Here is a 26,495-nt window from a genome sequence, read left to right on the forward strand (position 1 = left end):
AGAAACTCCAAGAAGTAAACTGTTTAAAGAAGAATTGGTGCATAATCTAAGTGTTTGAAGTGCCTTTTTATCCTCCTGACGTTTAAAGCAAACACTAAATTAGTCGGGACCCACAATAGCTAGCAAAAACACCACAGTTCAGGTCTATCCCTGACTGGAAAGGTTTTGTTTGTCAGAACCTCTTCTCCGGAAGAACACTCCAGCAAAAAGTTCATTTGTTCCAAATATTTGCTGAAAGTACACTCCTTTCTTTTAATCTCTGTAGGTCTTATATTGAATCCTTTTTAGTTAAACTTATGCATTGTTATTACTTAAAGGGACCATGTACCAAGAGAATAATTTTGTCACACACAAGACATCATGACAGATGTGGCCGCAGGAGTCACCTGTCCTACATCTACAACACTTCTTGTGGACCCCCTCTTCCCCTGGGTGTCCTCCTCCTGGGCGGGGATGGCTGGCCCCTGCCTTGCTCCTTCCTGGACCAACCGTGGGCCAGGTGGGTGGCTGCCTGGAGCGCGGGGCGGGTCTCCCTTGGCAGGTCCCGACTCGTACCTGGGGTTGGGGTAGCCCAGAACTCCTGGGTGGTGGTGGGGTGCTCGTCTGGGGCTATGGGGGCTCTTCTAGGGCGGGGCTACTATCCTGGTGGGGCCGGAGCTTGCTCTCTCTCTCCCCCCATGCCTCCCTGCTCTCTGGCTTTGGGGGCCCCCGTGTCGGTCCTGCTGGCCCTGGCCTTGGTGTCGGATTTGATCGTTCAGGGGGCGGTGGTTCTCTTTCAGCTGCGGTGTGGGTGTTAGGGGGTTCTGGTTGCCGCTGCTGCGGCAGGGGTCTTGGTGTGGGGATGGCTGGGCACTCTCCCTCCTTCTTTTTACATTCCATCATACATTTTAGAAAAACATAAACACTCAATTGAGCACAGGTGTTAGCTCACCTCTGCACTAATATTTTGCGTGATTGAATGAAATGTTTCACTATAGTTGGTTTGAATGGATAAGTATGCGTATGGGAACATTATTGGTATTGTTTGCATGTTGACATCTGAATCTTTTTGGAGCCAACAGGTACGTTTATAACATCTGAGTGTGTGTGTGGACAGGCCCCGCCCTTGTAGAGTTATATTACATCTGAACCTCACTGTAATAAGTATAACCATCCAGAAACCTATTGCTTTATGCTGCTTTAATGGTTTTAACTCCCCCCTTCTATAATCACCCTCCTATCCCCCCCTCCTCTAACATTCCTCTCTCTTCCTCCCTCCTTTCCTTTTCCGTCCGGTCCAACACAAAATATTTTCAAATATGATTCAAATTAATAAAGTTTGGCCTCGATTACAAAAGGGGTTTATTCAGACATACCTCTGGTTTGTCAGAAGATTCATAACCCCTGTTGTTAAAATAAAATATGTCCAATGCAAGAAAGAAATTTGCTAAACTATTAGCAAGTAAAAAAATAAATAACACAATCTGCAAAATCAGAGATCCAAGTTCCAAAATATGTGTACACAATCAAGAGTGAAATCCAAAAGCTTTTCCTAAACTATTACAAACATTTATACACAAAACCAAACTTAAAACGTCCGCACCAGATAAAGATATATAAAAAACAACAACAAAGAAATAAAACAATTATTTATTCAAACACCTTTGAACTGGAACGCGGAACAAGACAAGGATGTGGGTTGTCACCCCTCTTTGTTGCCCTTTACATTGAACCCCTTGCTCAATTAATCCGGCAAACAAATGATGTAAAAGGAATATATATTGCGGGGGACGAGCACATGGTTGCCCTGTATGCTGATGATGTAATAATTTACACAAGTGAACCAAAGGAATCATTACCCAGATTCCTTTTTTTTCATTCATTCATTCATTTTCTTAACCTTTTTTCCCTTTCGGGGTCACGGGGCAGCCGGAACCTATCCCGGCCACTTGTGGGCGAATGGCAGGGGACACCCTGGACTGGTTGCCAGTCTGTTGCAGGGTAGAATATCCTCAATCACACACCCATTCACTCTCACACTCACACCTAGGGACAATTTAGAGTTGCCAATTAACCAATGAAGCGTGTTTTTGGACGGTGGGAGGAAGCCGGAGACCCCGGAGAGAGCCCACGCATACACGGGGAGAACATGCAAACTCCACACAGAAAGGTCCCCTGTTTCACGTCCCCCAGCCGGGACTTGAACCGGAGGCCTTCTTGCTGTGAGGCAAGAGCGCTAACCACTTTGATCTTTTCCAGAATGTCATCGACGTAGCGTTTCCATCTGCTGCTAACTATTCCCGCACTATTTGTAGTGTGGCTTCTACTGGAGTCCTGGTGAATAGCGATATTACGTCATGTGTAATGAATATTTCATTTGCTTCCATCTTTATGTTTTTGAGTTTTCTGCCAGCTGTTTTGCATTTTCACAAAGGCAGTCTATGTTTCCTAGGAGGGGTTTCAAAATATCGGCAATGAATTTGGAGGGGTTGTATGTTACTGATCCCATGCTGTCTATTATGGGCCTTAGAGGTGCTCCAGGTTTATGAATATTTGGAGTGGAACCCTATGGAACCCAACCCTATGGAAACGCTACGTCGATGACATTCTGGAAAAGATCAAACCAGGACATACGCAGGAGATCACAGACCACCTGAACACCATGGACGATACGGGACCAATCCAATTCACACATGAAGACGAAAAAGACAACTCCATTAACTTTCTGAACATAAACATCACGCACACGGAAAACAGGGTCGTAAAAAATAAAAGTATACAGGAAACAAACTCACACAGACCAATATTTATTATGGACCTCAAAACATCCTATCACCAACAAAATATCCGTCCAAGAACCTTATTTGATCCTGCAGAACTGGTAACGCACAGGGAGGACAAAATGGAAGAGAAGAAAACATACAAAACGCACTAACCAGGTGTCAATATCCTCAATGGGCCACAAAAAAGGGACAAACACAGGTGGAGCAGAGGAAATACAAGGAAGCAGAGAAGAATAATCTGACGAAGAAATCAGAAAACAAAGGAATGGTTACATTAGCATACATCAGAGGAATAACAGAACGCATCCAGAGGGACATGAAAAAACATCACATCAGCACCCCAGTTAAACCATATAAAAAAACTCAGGCAACTACTGGTTCACCCAAAAGACAAGATAACAAGAGAACAAAATAAGAAATGCAATGTCATTTATGAAATCCCATGTCACACCTGCAATAAAACACACATCTGAGAAACAGGACGCACTTTCATCACAAGAAAAACAGAAGATCAAAAAGAATGTGAAAAGGAAACAAATAAAATACTAACAAGAGCCAGACAACAACAGGCAGTACAAGAAAACATGAAATCAGCCATAACGGACCACTGCAAACAGGAAAACCACATCATCGACTGGGAAAAGGCCAAAGTCCTCCGCACTGAAGACAACATGCACCGCAGATGGATCATGGAGGCGGTGGAGATAAGAAAGCGAGCCCATACTTCCAGGAACAGGGATGAGGGGGCCTTCCTGCTCTCCCACACCTGGAGCAACATCCTCCAGCAAAAAACGGACATCAAGGGGCGGAGTCACTTGTCAAAGTTTGACAGGTGACTCCGCCTCAGTCACAATCATCTGTTTTTAAAGACGTCACACACCACCACCTGATGACGACCCTGACGAAGGCGGAAGGTATTCCACCGAAACATGTCGGTATGTTTTATAAAAAACAAACCAACCAGTGTCTGATAAAAAATAATTTAAGTACACAATCATAATAAATGCCTGATCAAAATAAAAATGCGTCATGTAAACACGCCGTTCAGAACACTCTGCCTTGATCAGACTAATTGGGATCAAAAGCAGCGTGAAAATGTGGTTGGGGGCGTGTCTTCAGCTGTGAACGCAGACCAGAGTCTGTTATGGGATGGAAAGTTCTAAAAAAAAAGTCAGTAGCGATCTCGGAGGGGACGCATGATTGTTTGACGTCATCGCGCCGCCTCCTCCCTGGAACTGCTGACTGGAAATGAATTATGCAACAGTTTTTGTCGGGTGGATGTGAAAACGAAAATGTAATCCCCTCTTTGCATCATGGCTTTAATGACTTAAGTCATTGATGCAGTTACATTGTGAAAATGAAAAATCATTTCTGTTAATCCATTTTAAATTCAAATTAGATATTTGTAATTGAATTTTGCTACACATTTGCTAGAGAACTTTGAAAATGAAATGTAAAATACCATTTTCTTTATCATTTTAATTAAGTGACAGAATGAGCGGTGTTGAAGAAGAAAAATAAAAAGCAGTTTGGCAGATTGATTTTTTTATTTTATTTTTGTGTGAACGAATGCAGCTTTATTGTGAAAATAAAAAGTATTGCTGATATTGACTTTTCTTTTGATTTATGAGACAGATATGCTTCCACAGGGGAGCACCTGTTGCCTGTTCTGCTATGATGTCTGTGAGGAGTTTATTGTCCAAATTTCCGCTCACAGGAGGTCAGTCATGAACAAGGAGCCAAAAATGAAACACAATGAAAACCACACCCCGTTCCACCGGGACTACATCATATATGTCAATACTGAATGGGTAACCAGATGTTACTCCACCCACCTCAACAACGTTCAGGAACTGGTAACAGGGCAAGGCGAAGTAAAGCTTGAAGCTCTGTTAGGTTTACCAGCAAGAAAACCCATCTGCTAAGAAGAAAACTATCGTCTGCACAGTTGAGGCTGAATATTTTTCTTAACCAATTCCTACGGTAAGACTGAGAAGTGATTATTGAGTAATTTTTACTTTCAACAAGGAGAGTCCTCTCCCTTAAAAACAAAAGCATATGTATTAATTTTGTTCAATTTAATGTTTTTTCATATTTTTGGTCAACTTTGAGTTTGAATTTGACATTTAAATAATACGTTTGTTCTATGAACTGGAGATTTCCTGGATTTAAAGCGTAAAGTAATCTAGATTTTATGGATGTCACTGATTGCACTTTTGTTCTTCCAGTCCGACAGCTTCTTAACTTTAATTGTCTTTGATCTATCTCACCTTGGTAAAGATGTATCTGCATCACAAAAATCAAGTTTATAAATGAAGGAAAGAGAATCGTCCGTTTTTGGGTTCTTTCCATCCATGCGTGTTCGATAGTCGAGAGTGGTAAAACAAACAAGGATTCCACCGGTTTAAAAATACACAGAGTTTATTTCCCTGACAATAGTTCTAAAGCACAGTTTAAAACATTAATGCAGATATATCTGGATTCTCAAGTAAAGATCTACTGACGCACAAGTTACATGCGAATTACTCGTAGATTTTCCTAAGAACAATGGAAAACTTAGAAAACAGTCTTTTTAAGATGTGTTTGAATCTCCGCCTTCCGGAAAGATCATGGTCGCTGGTCCTCCACCCCTGGTCGCTCTGATTCGTCAGCTGATAGCCCGCCTGCTTCCTCTGGCCAATAGCTGACGATTGCCAGCTTCGGATCCGCTCCGCCTCTCGGGGGGCCATTTCACCAGCGCACACAGTCCGATGATCAAGAGAGTCCCCATCTGGTCAGAGTAAATCATTCCTGGACAACTCAAGGTTCCTTTTACCGGTATCCAGAGCAAAGGTCAGCTTCAACCTCCACATGAGAACACGAATCTTAGCACTTTCCCAGGGGAAGAATCTTCAACCCAGATGGTACAGATATCGCCCATGGCATATTTATGGCACCTAAGAAAAACACCTAAGTTTGCACAAAGAACATCCTATGTCTTCACAGGATGCTGCAACCATAAAGCAAAAAGGAATGTCACACGACCATAAATCTGGATAGTTCAAAATAAGTTCACTTCACACTAAGGATAAAGCTGTAACATAATAAAGAATAAGATATTAAAACATACATTTTCTACATTTCCCTCTCTTGATCACACAATGTGTGATCACCTAAAAGACTTAACACTACAACACTCAAAAACAACAAAACATTACAAACCTAACCTAACCTGACAGCTGTGGTCTAAAGCCCGCACAATCTGGAACACAAAATATTTCAAAGGAGTTAGGCGTCCATGCATGAACGTGCGAGCGAAACCTGTCTGGAGCATCAGTTAAACATTCAGTGTATAGTCTGACAGGAAAAGTCTCGCGACGGTTCCGTGCTCCTGCGACAACCACCCCGAAGGATGCCCATGCTTACAAGATCGACCTAACCCCTTGGCACAATGTCATTAAGTAAAGTTACATAGTACAAAAACTAAAGTGGTAAACAAGGTAAATAAAACAAATTCAAAGTCTAATTCAGTGTAAGTCAAAGTCAAATAGTAAAAAAAAAAGCATAACCGTAAAAAAGATAACAGTTCCTGTAAAGCAAAAGAACACCTGGAATTAAGGGGGAGGAAAGCGAGACATGTTAAGGCAGAACAAAATCACACAGATGACTAAAAGAAAAACAGAATTGTTAAACATAACAGCAAGCGTAATTCAGGAAATTACTTCCATCTCCTCCATGGGGTCCCATTGGAGGGACTGTGATACATTGTTCTACCTAAATAAGAATAGCAATACGTAAAATGCAACAAAATCCAAAAGGTCCTTCAGGGCCTCGAACACTCGCGTCCTTCTGTATGTCCCACAAGCGCTGACCAGCTTGGACCAGGCATCCTATGAACTTCAATAAACCTGGTAAGTAGAGATCCGATACAGAAGATACAACAGAACAGCGTGAAAGAGCTTGGAGTGTCCACACATACGTACCTTCTCCCCAAGATGAATCTGCTGTGGATCTAAATATTGATTAGCGTTAGGGTCAGGAACTCTAAAATAAAAAGCAATAACCAAAAACCATATCAGAAAAACAAAACACAAGACACAATGAGCTACGAATCATGTTACGCCTGCGCAGGGGAGAGCAGCAAATGTGATTGAAAAAGTCCATCAATGTTTCTCTTCTGAAAGGTCTGCTCCTCCTCATGCTGTCATTAAGAACACAAGTTGGGAAGAAAAAAATTCAAGACAAAAAGAAAAGTTCATTAGAGACAGTCGTATAACTGCCTTATCAACCCAGGACAGTGTCGTAAAACTTCCTCATCCGTGCCCAGGATGAGTGAACGAGAGGAACACACACACAAAGCTGTAGAAAAAGTGAAAAAGGTCAATCTGAGTTACCATTTAAACATCCCTTCTAAACAAATACATTTAAATGATAATAATAAAACAATTTGACGATGATAATAAAACAATTTCCTTAAGACTCCCTAATGTCCATCTCCCTCTCTTGGAGTGGAAACATTGCAGAGTCAAACAGAGATAAGGCACAAACACAAAACCAGATTAATTGAAAGGAAAAATATAAATTGATTAAAAATAGAAATTGAACATAAAATAGGAGAACAGACAGATCAGTGCACCGTTCAGATTAACAGGCATCCTTGTCCACGGTCCTGTGAAAAGCAAGATCACAAGGTGAAGAAATGAAACCACTTATTGTCGTTGCCTTGCAGCCGTGAGGTCTGTCACCCTTGTCGTTTAGCATTGACCTCAAGGAGCAGGAGGTTCCACAAAACAAAGAAGAAAATGTCTTCCATAACCACAAAGACTCAAGAAAACCATAATTTCTCTTACTGTCTCTGGACATTTATGCTGCAAAACAGACTTTCTATGCTCCATAGACATTGAAGAGCCTGTGCTGGAAACAGTTGTACCTAAAAATGGGACTTTCCTTCTGCAACGTTGCAAATTCCTGTTAGACACTTCAAAACCCAAATCAAACAACGTCAAAAGAAGATCTTTCATTACTTGCAGGCAGATTTCAGCAGTCGGTGCTGTTGGCAGAAGATAATCAACCTACATCAAAAACACAACCCTCTAATAGCATAATATCCTGTCGGAGAAACTTTAAACAGTGATTGAAAATGCCAGGAGAATTTTTAAATCCTTGTGGCAAACGTGTGTACTGCAAACTGAAACCTTTACACTGAAACACGAATAGATGTCTGCTGTTCTCATGTAATGGAATGCAAAAGAAGGCACTTGCTAAAGCAATAGCAGTGAACCACACACAAACCACACACATTGTGGGGCTAAAGTTGACAGCATGCTATGTAGATCAGGCACAGGGAGGACTGGAGTAATGATGACTTCACTAACAGCCCTTAAATCATGTGCCATGCGATAAGTTTTATTATCTGCTTGTAAAACCGGTCTCAAAGGAGTAAACCGTGAAAAATATGAATGCTCAATTACACCAGAGTTCCACAAACCAATCAGAATTTCCTTCATCTGCATCCTTCACTCAGCTGCACTGAGATCTAAAAACATTTGTGCTCCTGCAGTTACCTGAATCTCCACCGGGGAAACGGTGGAGCATGAACAAACATCAAATGAACCTGTTGACCATGAAGCATCAGAGAGCGTTTTTAACATCACCTCTGCATCTTCATGATCCGTCTTCTCTCTGCTGCGATGACTGACAATGCAGAAATGCTCCAGAGCTGCGGAGTTAGCTCTTGAATGCAAAGTTATCCTGTACATTTTTATTGAGGGAGAGAAGTGAACACCTGAAAATCACAGTTTAGACAGTTGTTTTGTTTACATCCCTCTCAGTCATGGGTCTGAGTTGTCGAGCTTCATGACCAGGGGAGTGCTAATTCTATGTGCAATACAGGTGTGACTAACTTCCGGTATCATTGCAAATGTGAGTGTGTGAATACAAAATAAACTATACACCCTCTTGACCAATTTATATGTCAGTGTAGTTTAAATACCACGTATGGCTGTCTACCTGATGAAATGCTTCTCGGTACAGTCGATCATCCTCTCTGTCATAATAGAATGCGCAGTTCAGGTCATCGGAGGCGGAAAAATATTGCTTCTAGGACAGGACTCATGGCATCCAAACCCGAAATACATGGACACACCTGGCGTTTCAGGGCCCTCTGGATCCAGCAGGTGTCAGCAGTAGGGGTTGGCTGTGGGGTGTGGCATGGCATCCAGTCTGAAAGAATGCTGGCTCCTGTTTTGACAAAAACGTTCCGTCCCAACAGATTCACAGGTGTGTGGTGAATGCACAAATGAATGTTCCACCATCTGGTCAAAAGTCAGTTGGATGGTCTTTTGCCGGGTTTGAGGAGTCATATGTTCATTTGTCAGAGCTGATGGAGGCAACCGGCAGTTTATAGAGGAACACATTGCACCAGTGTCCATTCATGGAGTTACCTCTGAGCTTGAAAGGGACCATGGCTCCTACATCACCAAGTGGTATTGTCCGACTTGCCACCTGTGGTCCTCGCCACGGTGGAGGAGCTTGGAGCGGTCGTGGGTGCTGTTCGTGTCCTCTGCTCCTGGTCTGTGCATTCTGCTGTTGGGTACCTTGTTGTGGGCAGTCGTTGCCATATGTCCTGAGCGCCACAGATGCCATCTGGGGGGTCCCTGGGTGGCCCACGCCTTCCAGGAGGGGATACCCGTCCTCCCGTCCCGGCCTCCGATACCTGAACATTGCTACAGGTCCTGAGGGTATTTAAACTCATCATGTTATGTGCCTTTTTTTTTTTTTTTAAACACCTTCATTATCCAGAGTGGATTGTTCCTGCAGTGTAAATGACTGTTTTTCAGTTGTTCAACTTCTCCCTCTGCCCTTTTTCTTCAAATGTGCTCTGCAGTGATGAATCAGATGTATTTTAAATAGACTCTTATCACCTTGCAGACGCTCCGATGCATTCTCCATGCATGCAGTCATGTCTTCATTTGATCAGCGGAGCTGACCTGAGGGTCAGACACTCCTAACACGGCTCCTTCCTGTGAAGCCAAAGAACTGAGAAATGCTCTTTTTGTCACTCACCCAATGAAGCAGAGGGGGTTTGCTGTGTAAAGATTTATGAGGTCTCAGGACGGCTCTGCTCTACGCCTTTCCTGCAACATTAAAGCTATGTGCTGCTTGGAAAAAACATGTTGTTACTGCAGATGTTGTTAAAGCAGATTTGTTACTGTCATGCTTTGTTTTCACCATCGCCATCACCAACACTGTGGATGCTAAAGTTGGTTAATCAATGATGAAAATCAGCAAAGGAAAAAAAAATCCCTAAACTCTTCTCTGAACTATATGACGGATGTGGAGCAAAATCTTTGAAAAATATATTGTTTTAGATGCATTCTGGCAGCTAATCATTCACTTTTAATCCAGAAACAAAGACAAATTGTTTTGACTTACCATTAAGGACTTGCTGTCCTACAAAAAGAATTCTGAGAAGTGCTAAAAGCAACAAAATTCCACAATTTAAGCTTTTCCTTATTTAACTAAAAACACAATTCACACTCTAAACCACAACAGGTTCGTTAAAACACAGACAATCAATACGCAGACAATAACTTTTAACCGTTTTCTCAAAACCACACCAAAAGACATAACACAACAAATTAGGCACCTTACAGATAAACAAGATAAACCATTTCACTGAAATGAATCGTTTATCACTAGCATTAACATTCATGTTCTCCCTTCTTCTGTTCTACTAGAACCAGCACCTTTCCTTACCATACCTTTCTGTGTCCACAGACCCTCTATCACTTCCAATGCCGTTCATTTCTACTTTAATTCACTGCTTTGTCCTTTCCCCATTCTGTACAACATCCACTTACACTGTCTTCAAACTATAATTACATCAAAACATGGGATCTGCTGCAAACTATCTTTAAACACCAATAAATCCTTTAACACCAACACTAAGTAATCTGAGAAATATCAAAACATATAAACATATAAAATAAATTAAACATTGCAAACATTCTTTTAAAGGGAGTCCGGATCTAAACCAACAAATACTTATAATTAGTGTCAATAACATTACTTTTTAGCAAAACTTAACTAAATCATGGTAATTAGGAAATACAAAATAAAGTAGAGACATTTATTCAAAATAAGAAAACCGAAATAATTGCAAAATCATTTTACACAACATATATTGGACCAATATTATCTTACTGTGTTTTAGAAAGATTTGCCCAACTTTAGGCAAATTCCAGAGAAAGTTAGGCTACGTTCGACAGAGGCAGAACAGATAATGTTGCTGCAGGCTGCAGCTGTAGTCAAGCTGCTGTTGTGGCTGAAACTTCCATCGGAAGCGCTGCTCATAGACTCCTTTCTACTTAAAAATCTTTTTCGTCGAACTAAGACCACTGAAATTTGTTTTTATCGACGTCTTACAACCGAGGTCATGACCACGCTCAATAACTACAATGTCAGTTGTTATTTTACCACAAATTAATTCGCAAACTCTTAAGCCTTGTTACGTGAAAGTTTAGTGCAGGTTGAACATTTCGGTCTCCATGGACGCCGTCACGCCGACCACATGGTACAAACAAAGCCAATCAGAGCTGTCGACGCATTCGAAAGAAACTAAAACGTCCCGTTATTGGCTAATTCGAAACAAGATGGCCACGTCCATAGAGAAAACATTTCACACAGAAACATGGAAAATAAAGCCAAAATTTGCTGCTTTCAAACAGTTTTTCATCCCATACTTTCCAAAATCTCATGCATACATTTCATTCATAAGCAGTCACGTCTCCAAAATCTCATACATTCAGTCCGTTCATCAGCGATCACGTCTGTATTGTCATCAGTCAGTCGTCAAGTCATGTTGTCGTTTTTGTCCTGACAAAATGCACAATTTTCCTCATCTTCTGTCAAATTCAGCGCTCATGTTTATTTTGAATCCTTCTTTGGTTTCTCTCCGCGTATAAAAAAATAATTTGTAGAGGCCGAAGCCTCCTTGGTGTTTCCGAAAATCCTAGACGCGCAAAATTAGTTCCTATAATAACTCTGTTTTTCGTAAGGGATTTCTTAACAGGTTGAACAGACGCAAACCTAGTCAATTTGCTGCTTTCCAAATATCACAAGCTCCCAATTTGCCAACGTTCAATTTTGTACAGGCCGAACAGACGAAAAACCTGCATAATTATAATTGTCCAATTTTTCAAAATCTTTTACTGCCGCCCAAAGTGTATATTTTGCCACCGTTCAATTCGCTGTTCTAGGGAGGGTGAACCCAACACTTATTTACTGGGGTGCGCTCGCCCGTTCGTTCGTATAGGGTACACTGTGCCACCCATACAATCGACTTCTCCTTTAATTTGAGATCATCAATACGCAGACTTTACAAAAGGCTCTGCTCACCATGATTATGAATGAGGCCTCTGAAGAAGTCGACCGCATGGCAGGAAGCATCCCCAGACTTTACGTCGAAAGTCTCAGAAATCTCGTAATAAGCCACTATGATGTGGTCCAACCGGTCTGGTCCGCGTTTCCTATTCACCCCCGACTTCACGTCTCGAGGTCACCATATTGAAGGAAAGAGAATCGTCCGTTTTTGGGTTCTTTCCATCCATGCGTGTTCGATAGTCGAGAGTGGTAAAACAAACAAGGATTCCACCGGTTTAAAAATACACAGAGTTTATTTCCCTGACAATAGTTCTAAAGCACAGTTTAAAACATTAATGCAGATATATCTGGATTCTCAAGTAAAGATCTACTGACGCACAAGTTACATGCGAATTACTCGTAGATTTTCCTAAGAACAATGGAAAACTTAGAAAACAGTCTTTTTAAGATGTGTTTGAATCTCCGCCTTCCGGAAAGATCATGGTCGCTGGTCCTCCACCCCTGGTCGCTCTGATTCGTCAGCTGATAGCCCGCCTGCTTCCTCTGGCCAATAGCTGACGATTGCCAGCTTCGGATCCGCTCCGCCTCTCGGGGGGCCATTTCACCAGCGCACACAGTCCGATGATCAAGAGAGTCCCCATCTGGTCAGAGTAAATCATCCCTGGACAACTCAAGGTTCCTTTTACCGGTATCCAGAGCAAAGGTCAGCTTCAACCTCCACATGAGAACACGAATCTTAGCACTTTCCCAGGGGAAGAATCTTCAACCCAGATGGTACAGATATCGCCCATGGCATATTTATGGCACCTAAGAAAAACACCTAAGTTTGCACAAAGAACATCCTATGTCTTCACAGGATGCTGCAACCATAAAGCAAAAAGGAATGTCACACGACCATAAATCTGGATAGTTCAAAATAAGTTCACTTCACACTAAGGATAAAGCTGTAACATAATAAAGAATAAGATATTAAAACATACATTTTCTACAATAAAGTATATTCATGTTATCCGTTACAGCAACTTTCTTAACTTGACTAGATACTAGCTGTGTTTCCATTCACTACGAAATTCCACAAATTAAGGTTTTAATGCAGTTTTAGAGATCAAAGTCCCAGGATATTAACAATCTTCTTCATAACATTCTAGGGTTAATATATAACTCCTTAAAGATAATAAAGGATAAAGGGAGTTTATTGAGGTATTGGTTTGTTTTATTGCAGCCTCAATAAATATTGTGTGAGCATTCATTTATAATACCTAAACTGATTTATTGCAGCTTATCAGCGGAAAAATCTTTCAAAGATGAAGCGGCTGGGGCTGGTGTGTGAAGGATATCATAAAGCTTTTGATACAATCAGATGTAAAACACAATATTTCTGAGGGATTTAGATTGTAAATCTGTCAAATTTGACCCGAACACGACAGGAAAGTCAGAGGCCAAAAGGAAGAAAGAAGAAATGTTTTCTGTTTATTTGGAGATTGTTTGGTTTTATTAACACCTGGTTTATTGTGATTCAGAAGCAAAAAAGTCCTTTCAAGATCACTTTAATCCATTTGGTTTCTAATATGAAAGTCTTTGTGTGCGTTTCAGATGATGGGTTGGATTATAAATGTATATTTTTCACCACTAAGGTTTGGAGCAGGTCTTCTAATTCTCCAGTTAACCCTTGACTTCGGGTATGAGTTGTTTCAAAGTCCTGAGATGGTTGGACAGAAGTTAGTTTGGCTGGATGATACATTGCATGTAGATGAGTCTAACTCTTAGTCAATAAAGGTGGTTAAACCAGAAAAATGCTGCAGGTGAAAAGAGGTTGGAAGACATCAGTGATTTTGCAAACATGTCAATATGGTCAAGGAGTTAGGAAATCTTTCAGGCATAAAGAAAGCTAAAGGATTGAATCATACCGGTAAACATGTGATCTTTGTGCTATTGCTTGCAACACAAACAAAGCCAAGCCGCTATGTACTGCAACGCAGGGGGAAGATTACGACTTTAAGGGTGTATTCAGACTGGAAAAGTCCATTGGTCTGGACCAAGTCCACTTTATTTGGTCCGTACCAAGTCCTGAACATTGGACTTTGTCTGTATTCAGACTGCCTTTCAACCACACATTTCTGCTTCTAACCATTTCTTGTAAATGTAAAAGCGGACGTAGTTAACCTATTCAAACTTTATATTTTGCTGAACAGTTATGAACGTCTGTATCAACGTCGAGCAAAACTCTTTTTAACACTTTACGGTGGAGGAATGCTGCAAGGCAGTTACTGAGGAGGCGACGGCAAAATAGGAACGATGATAAGTATTTATTAAAATATGGATTGTCTGGAAAACAGTATGAGAAGCAGTATGGATCATGTTAAAAGTTGTTTTAATGAGCCTCCATTCATTCAACCACATTTCAGTGAGTTTCTGTCTCTTGTTGCTGCTCCACATTCATGCGCGTCTTATGGTTGTTGTGTTCCCACTCTTGGGATCTCATAATGCCTGGCTACGGTGGCCTTTTTGGTTCAGTTATTCCACTCCGAGCATTTCAGACTTAGGAAACTAGAGCAAATCAAAGCTCAGTCTAATTGGAAACGAACTGAGACCACCTCAAAAAATGGGTCTGTGACGGAGCGCCTATAGATGCAGTCACCTGCGCACACGCACACACAAACACAAGCATACACACGCAGTTTTTCCACACATATTAACCTCTCACCGCATTTTCAGACGCTGTGTCACGAGGCAGGCGCTCCTTGGCTGGGTTGTGTTGAGGGTGCACACTCAATGCGCTTTACCGGGAGCCGTTAAGGACCGCGAGTTTCAAACGGAGGCGACACCTGATCAGCTGTGTTAAGACGCGACCGGCAGCAGTGGGCGGAAATGACGTCATCACACAAATGGGGGGGGGAAACAAATTATTCATGTAAATATATTATTTATTATTGTTTGTTGCATTTTGGGATGGAGGGATTTATTCCTAAATGGTTTGGAATTATTCTATGTTTTTTTTAATTTTATTTTCTTTGTAAATAGGTGGCAGAATTTGCCAGAATGACAAGCAAAGGACTAATCAGAGGAATATGCAGAATCCAGCCTAATGGGAGGGGCTTAGCGTATATAAGAGGGAGAGGTTAGTTGCCGCGGGCGGGCAATGAAGGAAGACATGGATGTGCTCCTCTCCTGTGTAACTATGTAAAATTTCACTGAGGATTATTGCACTTGGGGGAATTGTGGAGAAAAATAAACCAGTTGCAATTGGAACACGACTGCCTGGATCTGTGAAACACCCATCCTCATCACAAGTGGTGTCAGAAGTGGGATGGCAACTCGGGGCAAGAAGGCAGCTCGCCATCCCAGGCGTGGTGGATTACGCTCACAGCCCCAAAGAAAACCAGACCGGGCCACAGGTGCGGAAGCCGAGTGGGACACAGAAATGACCTCGGAAGAGGAAGAAGAGAAGCCCAACCCCGGCCTGGGACCATCAGGAGGAACAACTGACCTGGTTACCATGATGAAAACCTTCCTGGAGTCCCAGCAGCAGAGAGAACAAGGTCTCATACAGGAGTTACAAAATCTTAGGGTGGCCCTCCAACCTTCAGCCCCAGCAGTAACCACACCAAGCATGCATTCAGCCAGCAGCCCAAGATTGGTGCTTCCAACACCCTCTGCTGGTCGTAGTGCTGGTACCCCCTCCACATCCTCATCTGAAGCTGAAACTGGGACTGACCGGCAGAGACCTGAGCCCAGGCCCAGGTACTACATGCAGCCAAAGATTCCTCCCTACCAGGAGGGAGAGGATATTGAAAACTATTTATTACGTTTTGAGCGGATGGCCAAGACTTGGAAATGGCCAGAGACAGAATGGGCATGCAGGCTGGTTCCTCTTCTCTCAGGAAAAGCCCTAGATGCATACACAGCCATGGATGAGGACAAAGCTGATTCCTACAAAGACCTGAAAGAAGCTTTGCTAACAAAGTTTGACATCTCTCCTGAAACATATCGACAGAAGTTCCGCTGTGCATCTGCACCTCGGGGAGAAACACCTCTGGAGACCTATCATCGGCTGAAGGGACTCTACCGGCGTTGGATTCAACCGGAGCGGCGGACCAAGGAGCAGGTTGGGGAATCCATCATCCTGGAACAACTTCTCTACGTGCTTCCGCCGGAAGTGAGAACCTGGGTCAAGGAGCATGAACCGGGGGATGGATCAGAGGCAGCAAAATTGGCTCTTCAGTACCTCAATGCTCGGAGAGGAGGACCTTCTACACGATCCACCATGGCAACTCGACCCATCAACGTAGCCCAACCCACCACAGACGTACGTCCCCCAGTGTTTCCGACACCGCAGCTTGGGACAGAGCGAGAAGCAGCGGTGAGACACCGTCCAGGTATTTCCAGCTCAGTGACTGCTCCGCCTGGAACTGGTAAACCACTGATTTGCTATTATTGTCAGCAAGCCGGACACAAGGCTTCAGTTTGTCCACTGAAAAAAGCAAAGGTCACAGGGGCTTGCTATGTACCCAGAAATGAAGTGGAACCATCAGCAAATGACAATGTCAGGAAAAGAACTTATAAAACAGTGACTGTGAATGGTGTATCAGTATTGGCTTTAATTGACAGCGGTAGCTTTACCTCACTGATTAGCAAACGCTTGGTACCCATTGGTAGTCTGGACTATGGTCATCTTACAAATGTGGTGTGTGTTCATGGGGACAATCATGCTTATCCTCAAACTGAAATAACTGTGGACATTGATAAACAGCCCTATCTTCTGACTGTTGGGGTGGTTGATAACCTGCCTGTAGACCTGCTTTTGGGTAGAGACATACCAGTGTTGGTACAGTTACTACAAGGGGAAAGTTCAGGGGATGCTAATCAGGGTCATCACCAGAACAGTGTATCATGCCCAGTAATTACCAGAGCCCAGGCAAAAACTGGGGTTCTGCCTCTACCAGACTTGGATGAAAGTTTATGCGAAGGGGGTGGAAAAGGGCCAAAAAAGTCTAGACGACAACGGCGCTTTGAAAAGCAACTGGGCATAACTGAACACAATGTACAAGGTTTGAATGCTGATAAAATGTGGGAAATACCTGAAAACTTAGCAGAGTTACAAAAACAGGATGACACATTGAAACATTTGTTTAAAAAAGTGAAGAATATTGATGATGTAACCAGTATGGGGATGGATTGCTTTATTATTGAAAATGGGATGTTGTATATTTTGAATGACAACCACAAACGTCTTGTAATCCCGGTAAACTGTAGACCTATCATCATGCATTTAGCACACACAGTTCCGTGGGCAGGACATCTTGGGCGCCACAAAACATACATGCGCGTTAGCTCCCGATTTTATTGGCCTGGTATGTACACAGACATTCAATCATACTGTATGACCTGTCCAATATGCCAGAAAACAGCAGCTCCTCGCCGGTTGGATCGGGCCTGTCTTCAGCCGCTTCCAGTCATCTCCACACCCTTCCAGAGGATAGCGATGGACATTGTCGGGCCACTGGAGAAAAGCAGCCAGGGACATCAGTACATTTTGGTCGTTTGTGATTATGCTACTCGATACCCAGAAGCATTTCCCCTACGTACAATCACTTCATCAGCAATCATTCATGCACTAACTGAACTGTTTTCTAGAGTCGGGATCCCTGATGAGATACTGACTGACCAGGGAACCAACTTCTGTTCACGCTTGATGCAACAGTTCCACAGACAGCTGGGAATCAAATCCCTCAGAACTACCCCATACCACCCAGAGACTGATGGACTGGTGGAAAGGTTTAACCAGACTTTAAAGCGGATGCTGCGAAAATTTGTGTCTGAGACTGGTAAGGACTGGCATCGCTGGCTACCTTTTCTACTCTTTGCTTACAGAGAGGTTCCTCAGGCATCTACTGGGTTCTCACCGTTTGAGCTGCTATACGGGAGGAATGTTCAAGGACCTCTGGATCTCCTCAGTAAAGCATGGGAAGGATCGACCAGCAACCAAAAAGAAACTGGTGTGGTGCAGTTCATCCTAGAGATGAGGGAGCGTCTAGCAAGATACCAAGCAGAGGCTGAAATGAACCTAAAGGAGGCTCAAAGAGCACAGAAGACTTGGTACGACCAACAGGCACGTCACCGGGCCTTTAGACCAGGCCAGAAGGTTCTGTTACTCCTCCCTTCTTCAACCAGCAAGTTACTGTCCAAGTGGCAAGGGCCATATACCATCAGCCAGAAGATGGGGCCAGTCACTTATGAAATTCATCATCCAGACAAGAGGAAACAGTACCAGACGTACCATGTCAACCTACTGAAGGAGTGGAAAGAGCCACACCACAGCCCACCAGAACCAGTTGGTCTGGTAGTGAAAGAATGTGAGACAGAAGAGGACACAAGTTGGCATAACTTCACCAAGATGACGACACCTGAGCTGTCTCATCTCACCAAGACCCAAGAGACACAGATACAGCAGGTGTTGCAGGCGGTACCATCATTATTCAGAGGCAAGCCAGGCCGTACCAACCTTACAAAACACGCAATTCGATTGAAAGACAACAGACCCATCCGTCAACGGCCATACCGTGTCCCGCAACAGTTTGTGGGAAGACTGGGTGAAGAAATCACTAACATGCAGGAGTTGGGAGTGATTGAACCATCAGACTCCGAGTGGTGCAGTCCCATGATCCTCCTCCCAAAGAAAGATGGTTCGCTTAGGCCCTGCATAGACTTCAGGAAGCTGAATGCAGTCTCTGAGTTTGATGCGTATCCTATGCCAAGGGTGGATGAATTGCTCGAAAGGATTGGAGCGGCCGGATACATCACCACCCTGGACCTCTGTAAGGGATACTGGCAGGTGCCTTTGGAACCAGCATCTCGACCCTACACCGCCTTTCGCACGCCTGCAGGTCTTTTCCAGTTTACGGTCATGCCATTTGGCCTCCATGGAGCACCAGCAACCTTCCAAAGGTTGATGGATAAAGTCCTTCAGGGGTGTGAGAATTTCAGCGCAGCTTACCTTGATGATGTGGTTATTTTCAGTAACACTTGGGAAAACCACCTCCAGCATCTCAGGAGAGTCCTGGATGCCATTCAGCAGGCCGGGCTGACCTTGAATAGTGAAAAATGTGAGTGGGCAAGAAAAGAGGCAAAATACTTAGGCTACCTTTTGGGACAGGGAGAGGTGCGGCCCCAAGTGGACAAAGTAAAGGCCATTCTCGACTGCCAACGTCCAAGGACCAAAAAAGAAGTTCGGTCGTTCTTGGGTTTGGCGGGATGGTATCGCCGCTTTGTGCCACAGTTTGCAACCATTGCTGCACCCCTCACGGCCCTCACAACCAAAGCACAGAAAAACCCAGTACCATGGGATGATGAGTGTGAAAAGGCCTTCAGGGCCCTAAAACAACAGCTATGCTCTTCTCCTGTTCTTCGCAGCCCTAACTTTGAAAATAAGTTTCTCGTCCAGGTAGATGCTTCAGCTGTGGGAGTCGGAGCAGTCCTCGCTCAAGGAGAAGAAGGAGCTGAGCAGCCCATCCTATACCTCAGCAGAAAACTACTGCCCAGGGAAACGAGGTATTCTGCAGTGGAGAAGGAGGGGTTAGCCATCAAGTGGGCCCTGGAAAGCCTGCGCTATTATCTCCTTGGAAGAGATTTTGATTTGGAGACTGATCATCGTGCCCTCACCTGGATACATTCAATGAAGGACCACAATAATCGACTGACCCGTTGGTATCTCGCACTTCAACCATTCAAGTTTACCATCAGACATCGGCCCGGAAGGACCAACGTGGTGGCTGACTATCTCTCACGGTTGCCACACAGTGTCAACCTGGAAGAGGAGGAAGGTGATGTGACGGAGCGCCTATAGATGCAGTCACCTGCGCACACGCACACACAAACACAAGCATACACACGCAGTTTTTCCACACATATTAACCTCTCACCGCATTTTCAGACGCTGTGTCACGAGGCAGGCGCTCCTTGGGTGGGTTGTGTTGAGGGTGCACACTCAATGCGCTTTACCGGGAGCCGTTAAGGACCGCGAGTTTCAAACGGAGGCGACACCTGATCAGCTGTGTTAAGACGCGACCGGCAGCAGTGGGCGGAAATGACGTCATCACACAAATGGGGGGGGAAACAAATTATTCATGTAAATATATTATTTATTATTGTTTGTAGCATTTTGGGATGGAGGGATTTATTCCTAAATGGTTTGGAATTATTCTATGTTTTTTTTAATTTTATTTTCTTTGTAAATAGGTGGCAGAATTTGCCAGAATGACAAGCAAAGGACTAATCAGAGGAATATGCAGAATCCAGCCTAATGGGAGGGGCTTAGCGTATATAAGAGGGAGAGGTTAGTTGCCGCGGGCGGGCAATGAGGGAAGACATGGATGTGCTCCTCTCCTGTGTAACTATGTAAAATTTCACTGAGGATTATTGCACTTGGGAGAATTGTGGAGAAAAATAAACCAGTTGCAATTGGAACACGACTGCCTGGATCTGTGAAACACCCATCCTCATCACAGGGTCCGAGAGTGGTTCCTGGTCCCAGACCAGGGTTCGTTTGGGTGTATTTATTCCAGATTATCGGAGGAAACGGACTCTGGTTCAAATTAAGCAAATAAAAAGTGCCCAGTCTGAAAAAACCCTAAGGGAAAATCTATAGACTGTTACTCTGTTGAGCATAGGCAATAGAGTTGAGTATCCACTCTCTTCAACTACACAGATATTGACTAAACCACTTTTTTGTTTTTCAGATTTTGTTCCAGAACCTGTTGATGTGGCTGATTGGTTGATCATGAAGAACAAACCTGTCAGAATGTTGTCACTAACACATGGAGCCATCTTTCTGTTCTTGGCTGTGTGGGTTTTGACCATCCTGTCCTACAGAAAGCAGTGGCTTGAGGTAAAGAACACACTAAATGTAAACTTTAGCGAAAGCTATTTATCAGGTAAAATTTTGGAAAAGGTAATCTAGATGACATGCAGGAGACACATGTGGCAGAAACTCAAACATAATTATCATAAACTTTACAGAAACAACAAAACATAAAAATGACTAAACCAGAATATTTCTTCAAGAGACAGCGAACAAAAGGGGCATCAAAAGACCCTGTCTGGTTAAATTAATTATCTTAATATTTATCCATCCATCCATCCATCTTCCTCCGCTTATCCGGGACTGGGTCAAGGGGGCAGCAGTCTAAGCAATGATCCCCTGACTTCCCCCGTCCAATCCACTTCCTCCAGCTCCTCTGGGGGAACCCCGAGGCGTTCCCAGGCCAGTCGAGAGACATAGTCTCTCCAGTGTGTCCTGGGTCTTTCCCAGGAACTCCGCCCAGTGAGACATGCCCGGAACACCTCCCCAGGGAGGCGTCCAGGGGGCATCCGGACAAGATGCCCGAAGCCACCTCAACTGGCTCCTCTCGATGTGGAGGAGAAGCGGTTCTACTCCGAGTTCTCCGTGGGTAACCGAACTTCTCACCCTATCTCTAAGGGAGCACCCAGCCACCCTGTGGAGGAAGATCATTTCAGCCACTTACATTTGTTGTATTTGTTCTTTCGGTCACGACCCAGAGCTCGAGACCATAGGTGAGTATTGGAATGAAGATTGACAGGTAAATTGAGAGCTTTGCTTTTTGGCTCAGCTCTCTCTTCACCACAACAGAGCCACACCACAGCGACCGCATAACCAGGGACGCTGCTCCAATCCGCCAGTCAATCTCACGCTCCGGTCTTCCCTCCCTCGTCAAAAAGACCTCAAGATATTTAAACTCTTCCACCTGGGGCAGGAGCACTCCACCCACCGAGAGATGGCAAGCTACCTTTCTCCGGTCGAGAACCATGGCCTCAGATTTAGCCGTGCTGACCTTCATCCCAGCTGCTTCACACTCGGCCACAAACCACTCCAATCCATGCTGGAGGTCCTGGCTTGATGACGCCAACAGGACAACATCAACTGCAAAGTTCAGAGAGGAAATCCAGTGTTCCCCAAACCCACTCCAGCCCCTGGCTGCGCCTAGAAATTCTGTCCATAAAGACTATGAACAGAACCGGTGATAAAGGGCAGCCCTGCCGGAGTCAAACATGCACCAGGAGCAGGTCTGGCGGCTATGTGAACCATGCTCTTGCTCTGGTCACACAGAGCCCTCAGTAATGCTCCCCGGACCCCATACTCCCAGAGCACCCTCCACAGGATACCACGGGGGACGTGGTCAAACGCTTTCTCCAAATCCACAAAACATATATAGACTGGATGAGCGAACTCCCACGAAGCCTCCAGCACCCTAAAGAGGGTGTAGAGCTTGTCCACTGTTCCAGGACCAGGATGGAAACCGCACTGTTGTTCCTGGCTCTGATGTTCGACTATCAAATGGACTCTCCTCTCCAGTACCCTGGTGCAGACTTTCCCAGGGAGGCTGAGGTAGTTTGAACACACCCTCCGATCCCCCTCTTAAAAAGGGGAACCACCATCCCTGTGTGCCAGTCCAGTGGTACAGTTCTCAACTGCCACGCGATGCTGCAGAGACGTCAGCCAAGACAGTCCCACAGCATCCAGAGACTTGAGTTACTCAGGGCGGACTTCTTCCACTCCCGGAGGCTTGCCACTGAGGACGTCATTGACTACATCAGTGAGTTCGTCCCTGAGGTGCTTGTATGTCCGCTGCAGCATAGCAACTGGGTAAGTGTGTTCACCAAGAGCTAACCCTTCTGCAGTAAAAGCACGGGGTATCAGGTACTTCTCAGATGGTCGTAGGAGTGATGATACCTCCAAAGAGAATAAGGCTCCATTGAGTTGTGTCACACTTTGGTGCACAGTCTGCAGAGGTAGGGTCTCTGGATGACAGACGAGGTTGAGCTGGTGCACTACTTGAGGAAGGACAATATTCCGCTCTGAGCCATCATTGAGAACTGCATGGGTCTCCATCTTCTGATTAGCATTGTAGAGGAGGACCTTTACCTCTTTAAGCCTTACTTTTTGAGATCTATTGGGCCGGTCCAAGTATACCTTTGTAGGAAGAAGACAAAGAGAATAAACCTTCTGTTTGGTTTCCCTTGATTGACTCATGTAGGACAGTAAGGTGAGTTTCTTTACAGGTTTTACGCTTCAGAGTGCAGCAGTCCATGGTATGATTGCGTCTACATTTCCAACATCGTTTGCCATCCTCAAGCCACTTCAAGATCTGGTCTGTGTTTGGCTTCTTGAATTCCTCACAGGAATTAAGATAGTGGTCAAAATTGTCACAAAAGGGACAGTAAGGTTTGATCTTGGATTTGACCTTGGCTGATGTAAGTCTTACCCCTATTGTCTCTCCTCGGTTCGCTTTCTCAGTCGCACTGAAGTACATCTTTGTTGGCTTCTCTTTTGGTAGAGCCATTTGCTGATCTTTCCTGGTTGGTCGGGAAGTCTCAGCCTGATGAAATGTTGCTGCTCGACTGGAAATGCGTTTCACTTAAGACTTCATTTGAAGCCAGGTGGCCAAGTCTGTAAGGGTATAGGTTCTGTCAGTTCAATTCTTAACAAAGCCATCGCGGTAGGTGGGAGGCAATTTGCTGAGTAGGTGATCGACCTTTGGAACCCCAGTGAAGTTCAAATCCATTTTGTCCCTCAAGAGACCTCAACATGCAGACCAAGGACTGGACAGATAATGCAAAGGACTCAAAGGCATTGGCATCTCCCATCCTGAGAACAAATGAACGAGATGTAACAACCATGTTCTGTTAGAAGACTACATGCTGAGAATGTGCAATGAATGGATGCTTGGAAATCAACAATCAAGGTTACTTGCCAAACAACTTGTTTTTTAATGTCCCAACATCCACAAAAGTCAATTTCTATAACAAGAGTTCTGCACTGGCAGCTACACTATGTTACCAAAAGTATTCTCTTGCCCATCCAAATGATCATAACCAGCTGTACTAATCACTTGGCCTGACCACAGGTGTATAAAAGCAAACACTCAGGCATGCAGACTGTTTTCAGAAGTATTTGTGAAAGAATAGGCTGCTCTCAGGACCTCAGTGAATTCCAGCGTGGAACTGTCACAGGATGCCATCTTTGCAACAAATCTAGTCGTGAAATTTCCTCGCTCCTAAATATTCCGCAGTCAACTGTCAGCGCTATCATAAATAAAATGGAATAGTTTGGGGACAACAGCAACACAGCCACCAAGTGGTAGGCCACGTAAACTGACGGAGAGGGGTCAGCGTATGCTGTAGCGCATACTTCAAAGAGGTCGTCAAATTTCTGCTCAGTCAATTGCTCAAGAGCTCAAAACTTCATGTGATCTTTAGATGAGCCCAAATACAGTACGTAGAGAGCTTCATGGAATGGGTTTCAATGGCTGAGCAGCTGCATCCAAGCCACACATCACCAAGTGCAATGCAAAGTGTCGGGGTAATGCAGTGGTGCAAAGCAAGGTGCCACTGGACTCTAGAGCAGTGGAGACGCCTTCTCTAGAGTGATGAATTACTCTTTTCCATCTGGCAATCTGATGGAGGAGTCTGGGCTTGGAGCTGGAAAGGAAAACAGTACATTTCACAAATTTGCTGGAGACAGAATTATGGTGTTGGTTTGTTGTTTTGGGACTTGGGCTTGGCCCCTTATTTCCAGTGAAAGGAACTTTGAACTTGACTGGCCTGCACAGAGTCCTGACCTGAACCCGATAGAACACCTTTGGGATGAATTAGAGCGGAAACTGAGAGCCAGGCCTTCTCCACCAACATCAGTGAGTGACCAATGACCTTTTGGAGGAATGGTCAACAATTCCTATGAACACACTTGTCAACCTTGTGGACAGCCTTCCCAGAAAAGTTGAAGCTGTAAAAGCCGCAAAAGGTGGACTGACATCATAATGAACTCTATTGGTTAGGAATGGGATGGCACTTCAGTTCATATGGGAGTCAAGGCAAATTAGCAAATACTTTTAGGAATATAGTGTTTCAGATACAGTACCCTGTAGGAATAATAATATATCCAAAGGAAGAGATACAGACCACAGATGTTAAGACATGAAAACTCCTCACCATACATGGAGAGTTCCATCCCAAATCCAGCACCCTGTAACTGTATGCTAGCCACAAGGAAGGAGGCAGAGAATCAAGTGTGGAAGACACTATCCATTATGAAACATTCAAGATCCATGTTTACGTCAAGCACAAGGCCCCAACTGACAGTGTGCTCAGTGAATGTCTCAGGCAACGGACGGCAGAGGACGCGGTGCTGGAAGAATAATTATCATGGGGGGAACAAGCCCCTGCATGGGATGTACCACCGGACCTTAACTGAAGTGGCTGATATCAAGAAGTCCTACCAATGGCTAGAAAGAGCTGGCCTACAGGACAGCACTGAAGCACTCATGTTAAGAACATAGGAACAAGGCCTTAGCACCAGAGTGAAATAGGCTCAGATCTAGACCAGACAAGACCCAAGGTGTAGCTTTACAAAGAGGCCCTTGAAAGAATTTAGCACATATAGTAACTGCAGGGTGTAAGATGCTGGCAGGGAAAGCATACATGGTGGCATCACAACCAAGTGGCTAGGATATTTTTCAGAAACATGTGTGGAATACAGGCTGGAAGCCCCAAGGTCAAAATGGGAAACACCTCAGAAAGTGGTAGAGAATGAGACAGCAAAGATCCAGGTGGGCTTCCAGATACAGACTGACAGGATGGTAATGGAGAACCAACCAGACATTGTAGAGGTGGATAAAGAACAGAGGAAAACCGTGGTGGATGTGGCAGTATCAAGTGATGGCAACATCAGGTGGAATGAAAATGAGAAACTAGAAAAATAACAGGGACTCAGGGACTCAACTTTATTGATATTAATTTTATTTGTATAGATTTCTTGTTGGACCGGACAGAAATTAAGAATAGAGGAGAGACACATCACTGTTCAAGAAGAGCAATACAATTTCTTTTTTTCTTTTTTTTAAAGACTTAAAAATCGTTCACCTAAATGGTCAAAACACAAAATAAATAAAGATAACCAAAGCCACTGGCACTAATACATTTTAAAATGGACCACTCTTTAATCAAAACAATGCCCAGAACTGAATTATTTCAACCTTTATGTGACGGTATAGCGCAGGGGTGCCCAAACCTCAAAGGGCCAATGTGATTGGACCGTGGTAATGTGATTTGATTGATTTGACCGTTGGCCAAATACAATAAGTTTTTTGCATGTCATTAAATAAAAGCAGAAAAGAAAGAATATGGTTTAATCTGTTTATTTTGATTCTGTATTGATCAAGGTAACACACAAAAAGAAACATTCTTTCAAACTATTAAAAATAACAGCAAGGCCTTACTGGCAATTTTCAACTAAAATACAAGAACAAGCTAAAACAAACTTTTTTCCAATAAAAACAGCAAACTGCGATTCTTAAT

General features: G+C 43.9%; 1 protein-coding gene and 2 long non-coding RNA genes across 3 annotated transcripts; 2 read left to right on the forward strand and 1 right to left on the reverse strand.

Moving 5' to 3' along the window:
• Positions 1–4,488: 4,488 nt before the first annotated feature.
• On the forward strand, positions 4,489–21,945 carry LOC144989370 (uncharacterized). Its single transcript, XR_013653517.1, has 2 exons — positions 4,489–4,745; positions 20,873–21,945. It is a non-coding gene; the product is annotated as an uncharacterized LOC144989370 (long non-coding RNA).
• On the reverse strand, positions 5,166–13,109 carry LOC144989371 (uncharacterized). The gene is made up of 2 exons (XR_013653518.1): positions 6,725–13,109; positions 5,166–6,638 (listed from the first exon to the last, which is right to left on the reverse strand). It is a non-coding gene; the product is annotated as an uncharacterized LOC144989371 (long non-coding RNA).
• LOC144989406 (uncharacterized) lies at positions 15,433–19,968 on the forward strand. The gene has a single exon (XM_078941803.1). The coding sequence runs from the start codon at positions 15,433–15,435 to the stop codon at positions 19,966–19,968; it is 4,536 nt and encodes a 1,511-aa protein (XP_078797929.1).
• Positions 21,946–26,495: the final 4,550 nt, after the last annotated feature.

This window comes from Oryzias latipes, chromosome 23 (assembly GCF_053564925.1).
Source record: "Oryzias latipes strain Hd-rR chromosome 23, Olatipes_Hd-rR_3.1".
Lineage (NCBI taxonomy): Eukaryota > Metazoa > Chordata > Actinopteri > Beloniformes > Adrianichthyidae > Oryzias > Oryzias latipes.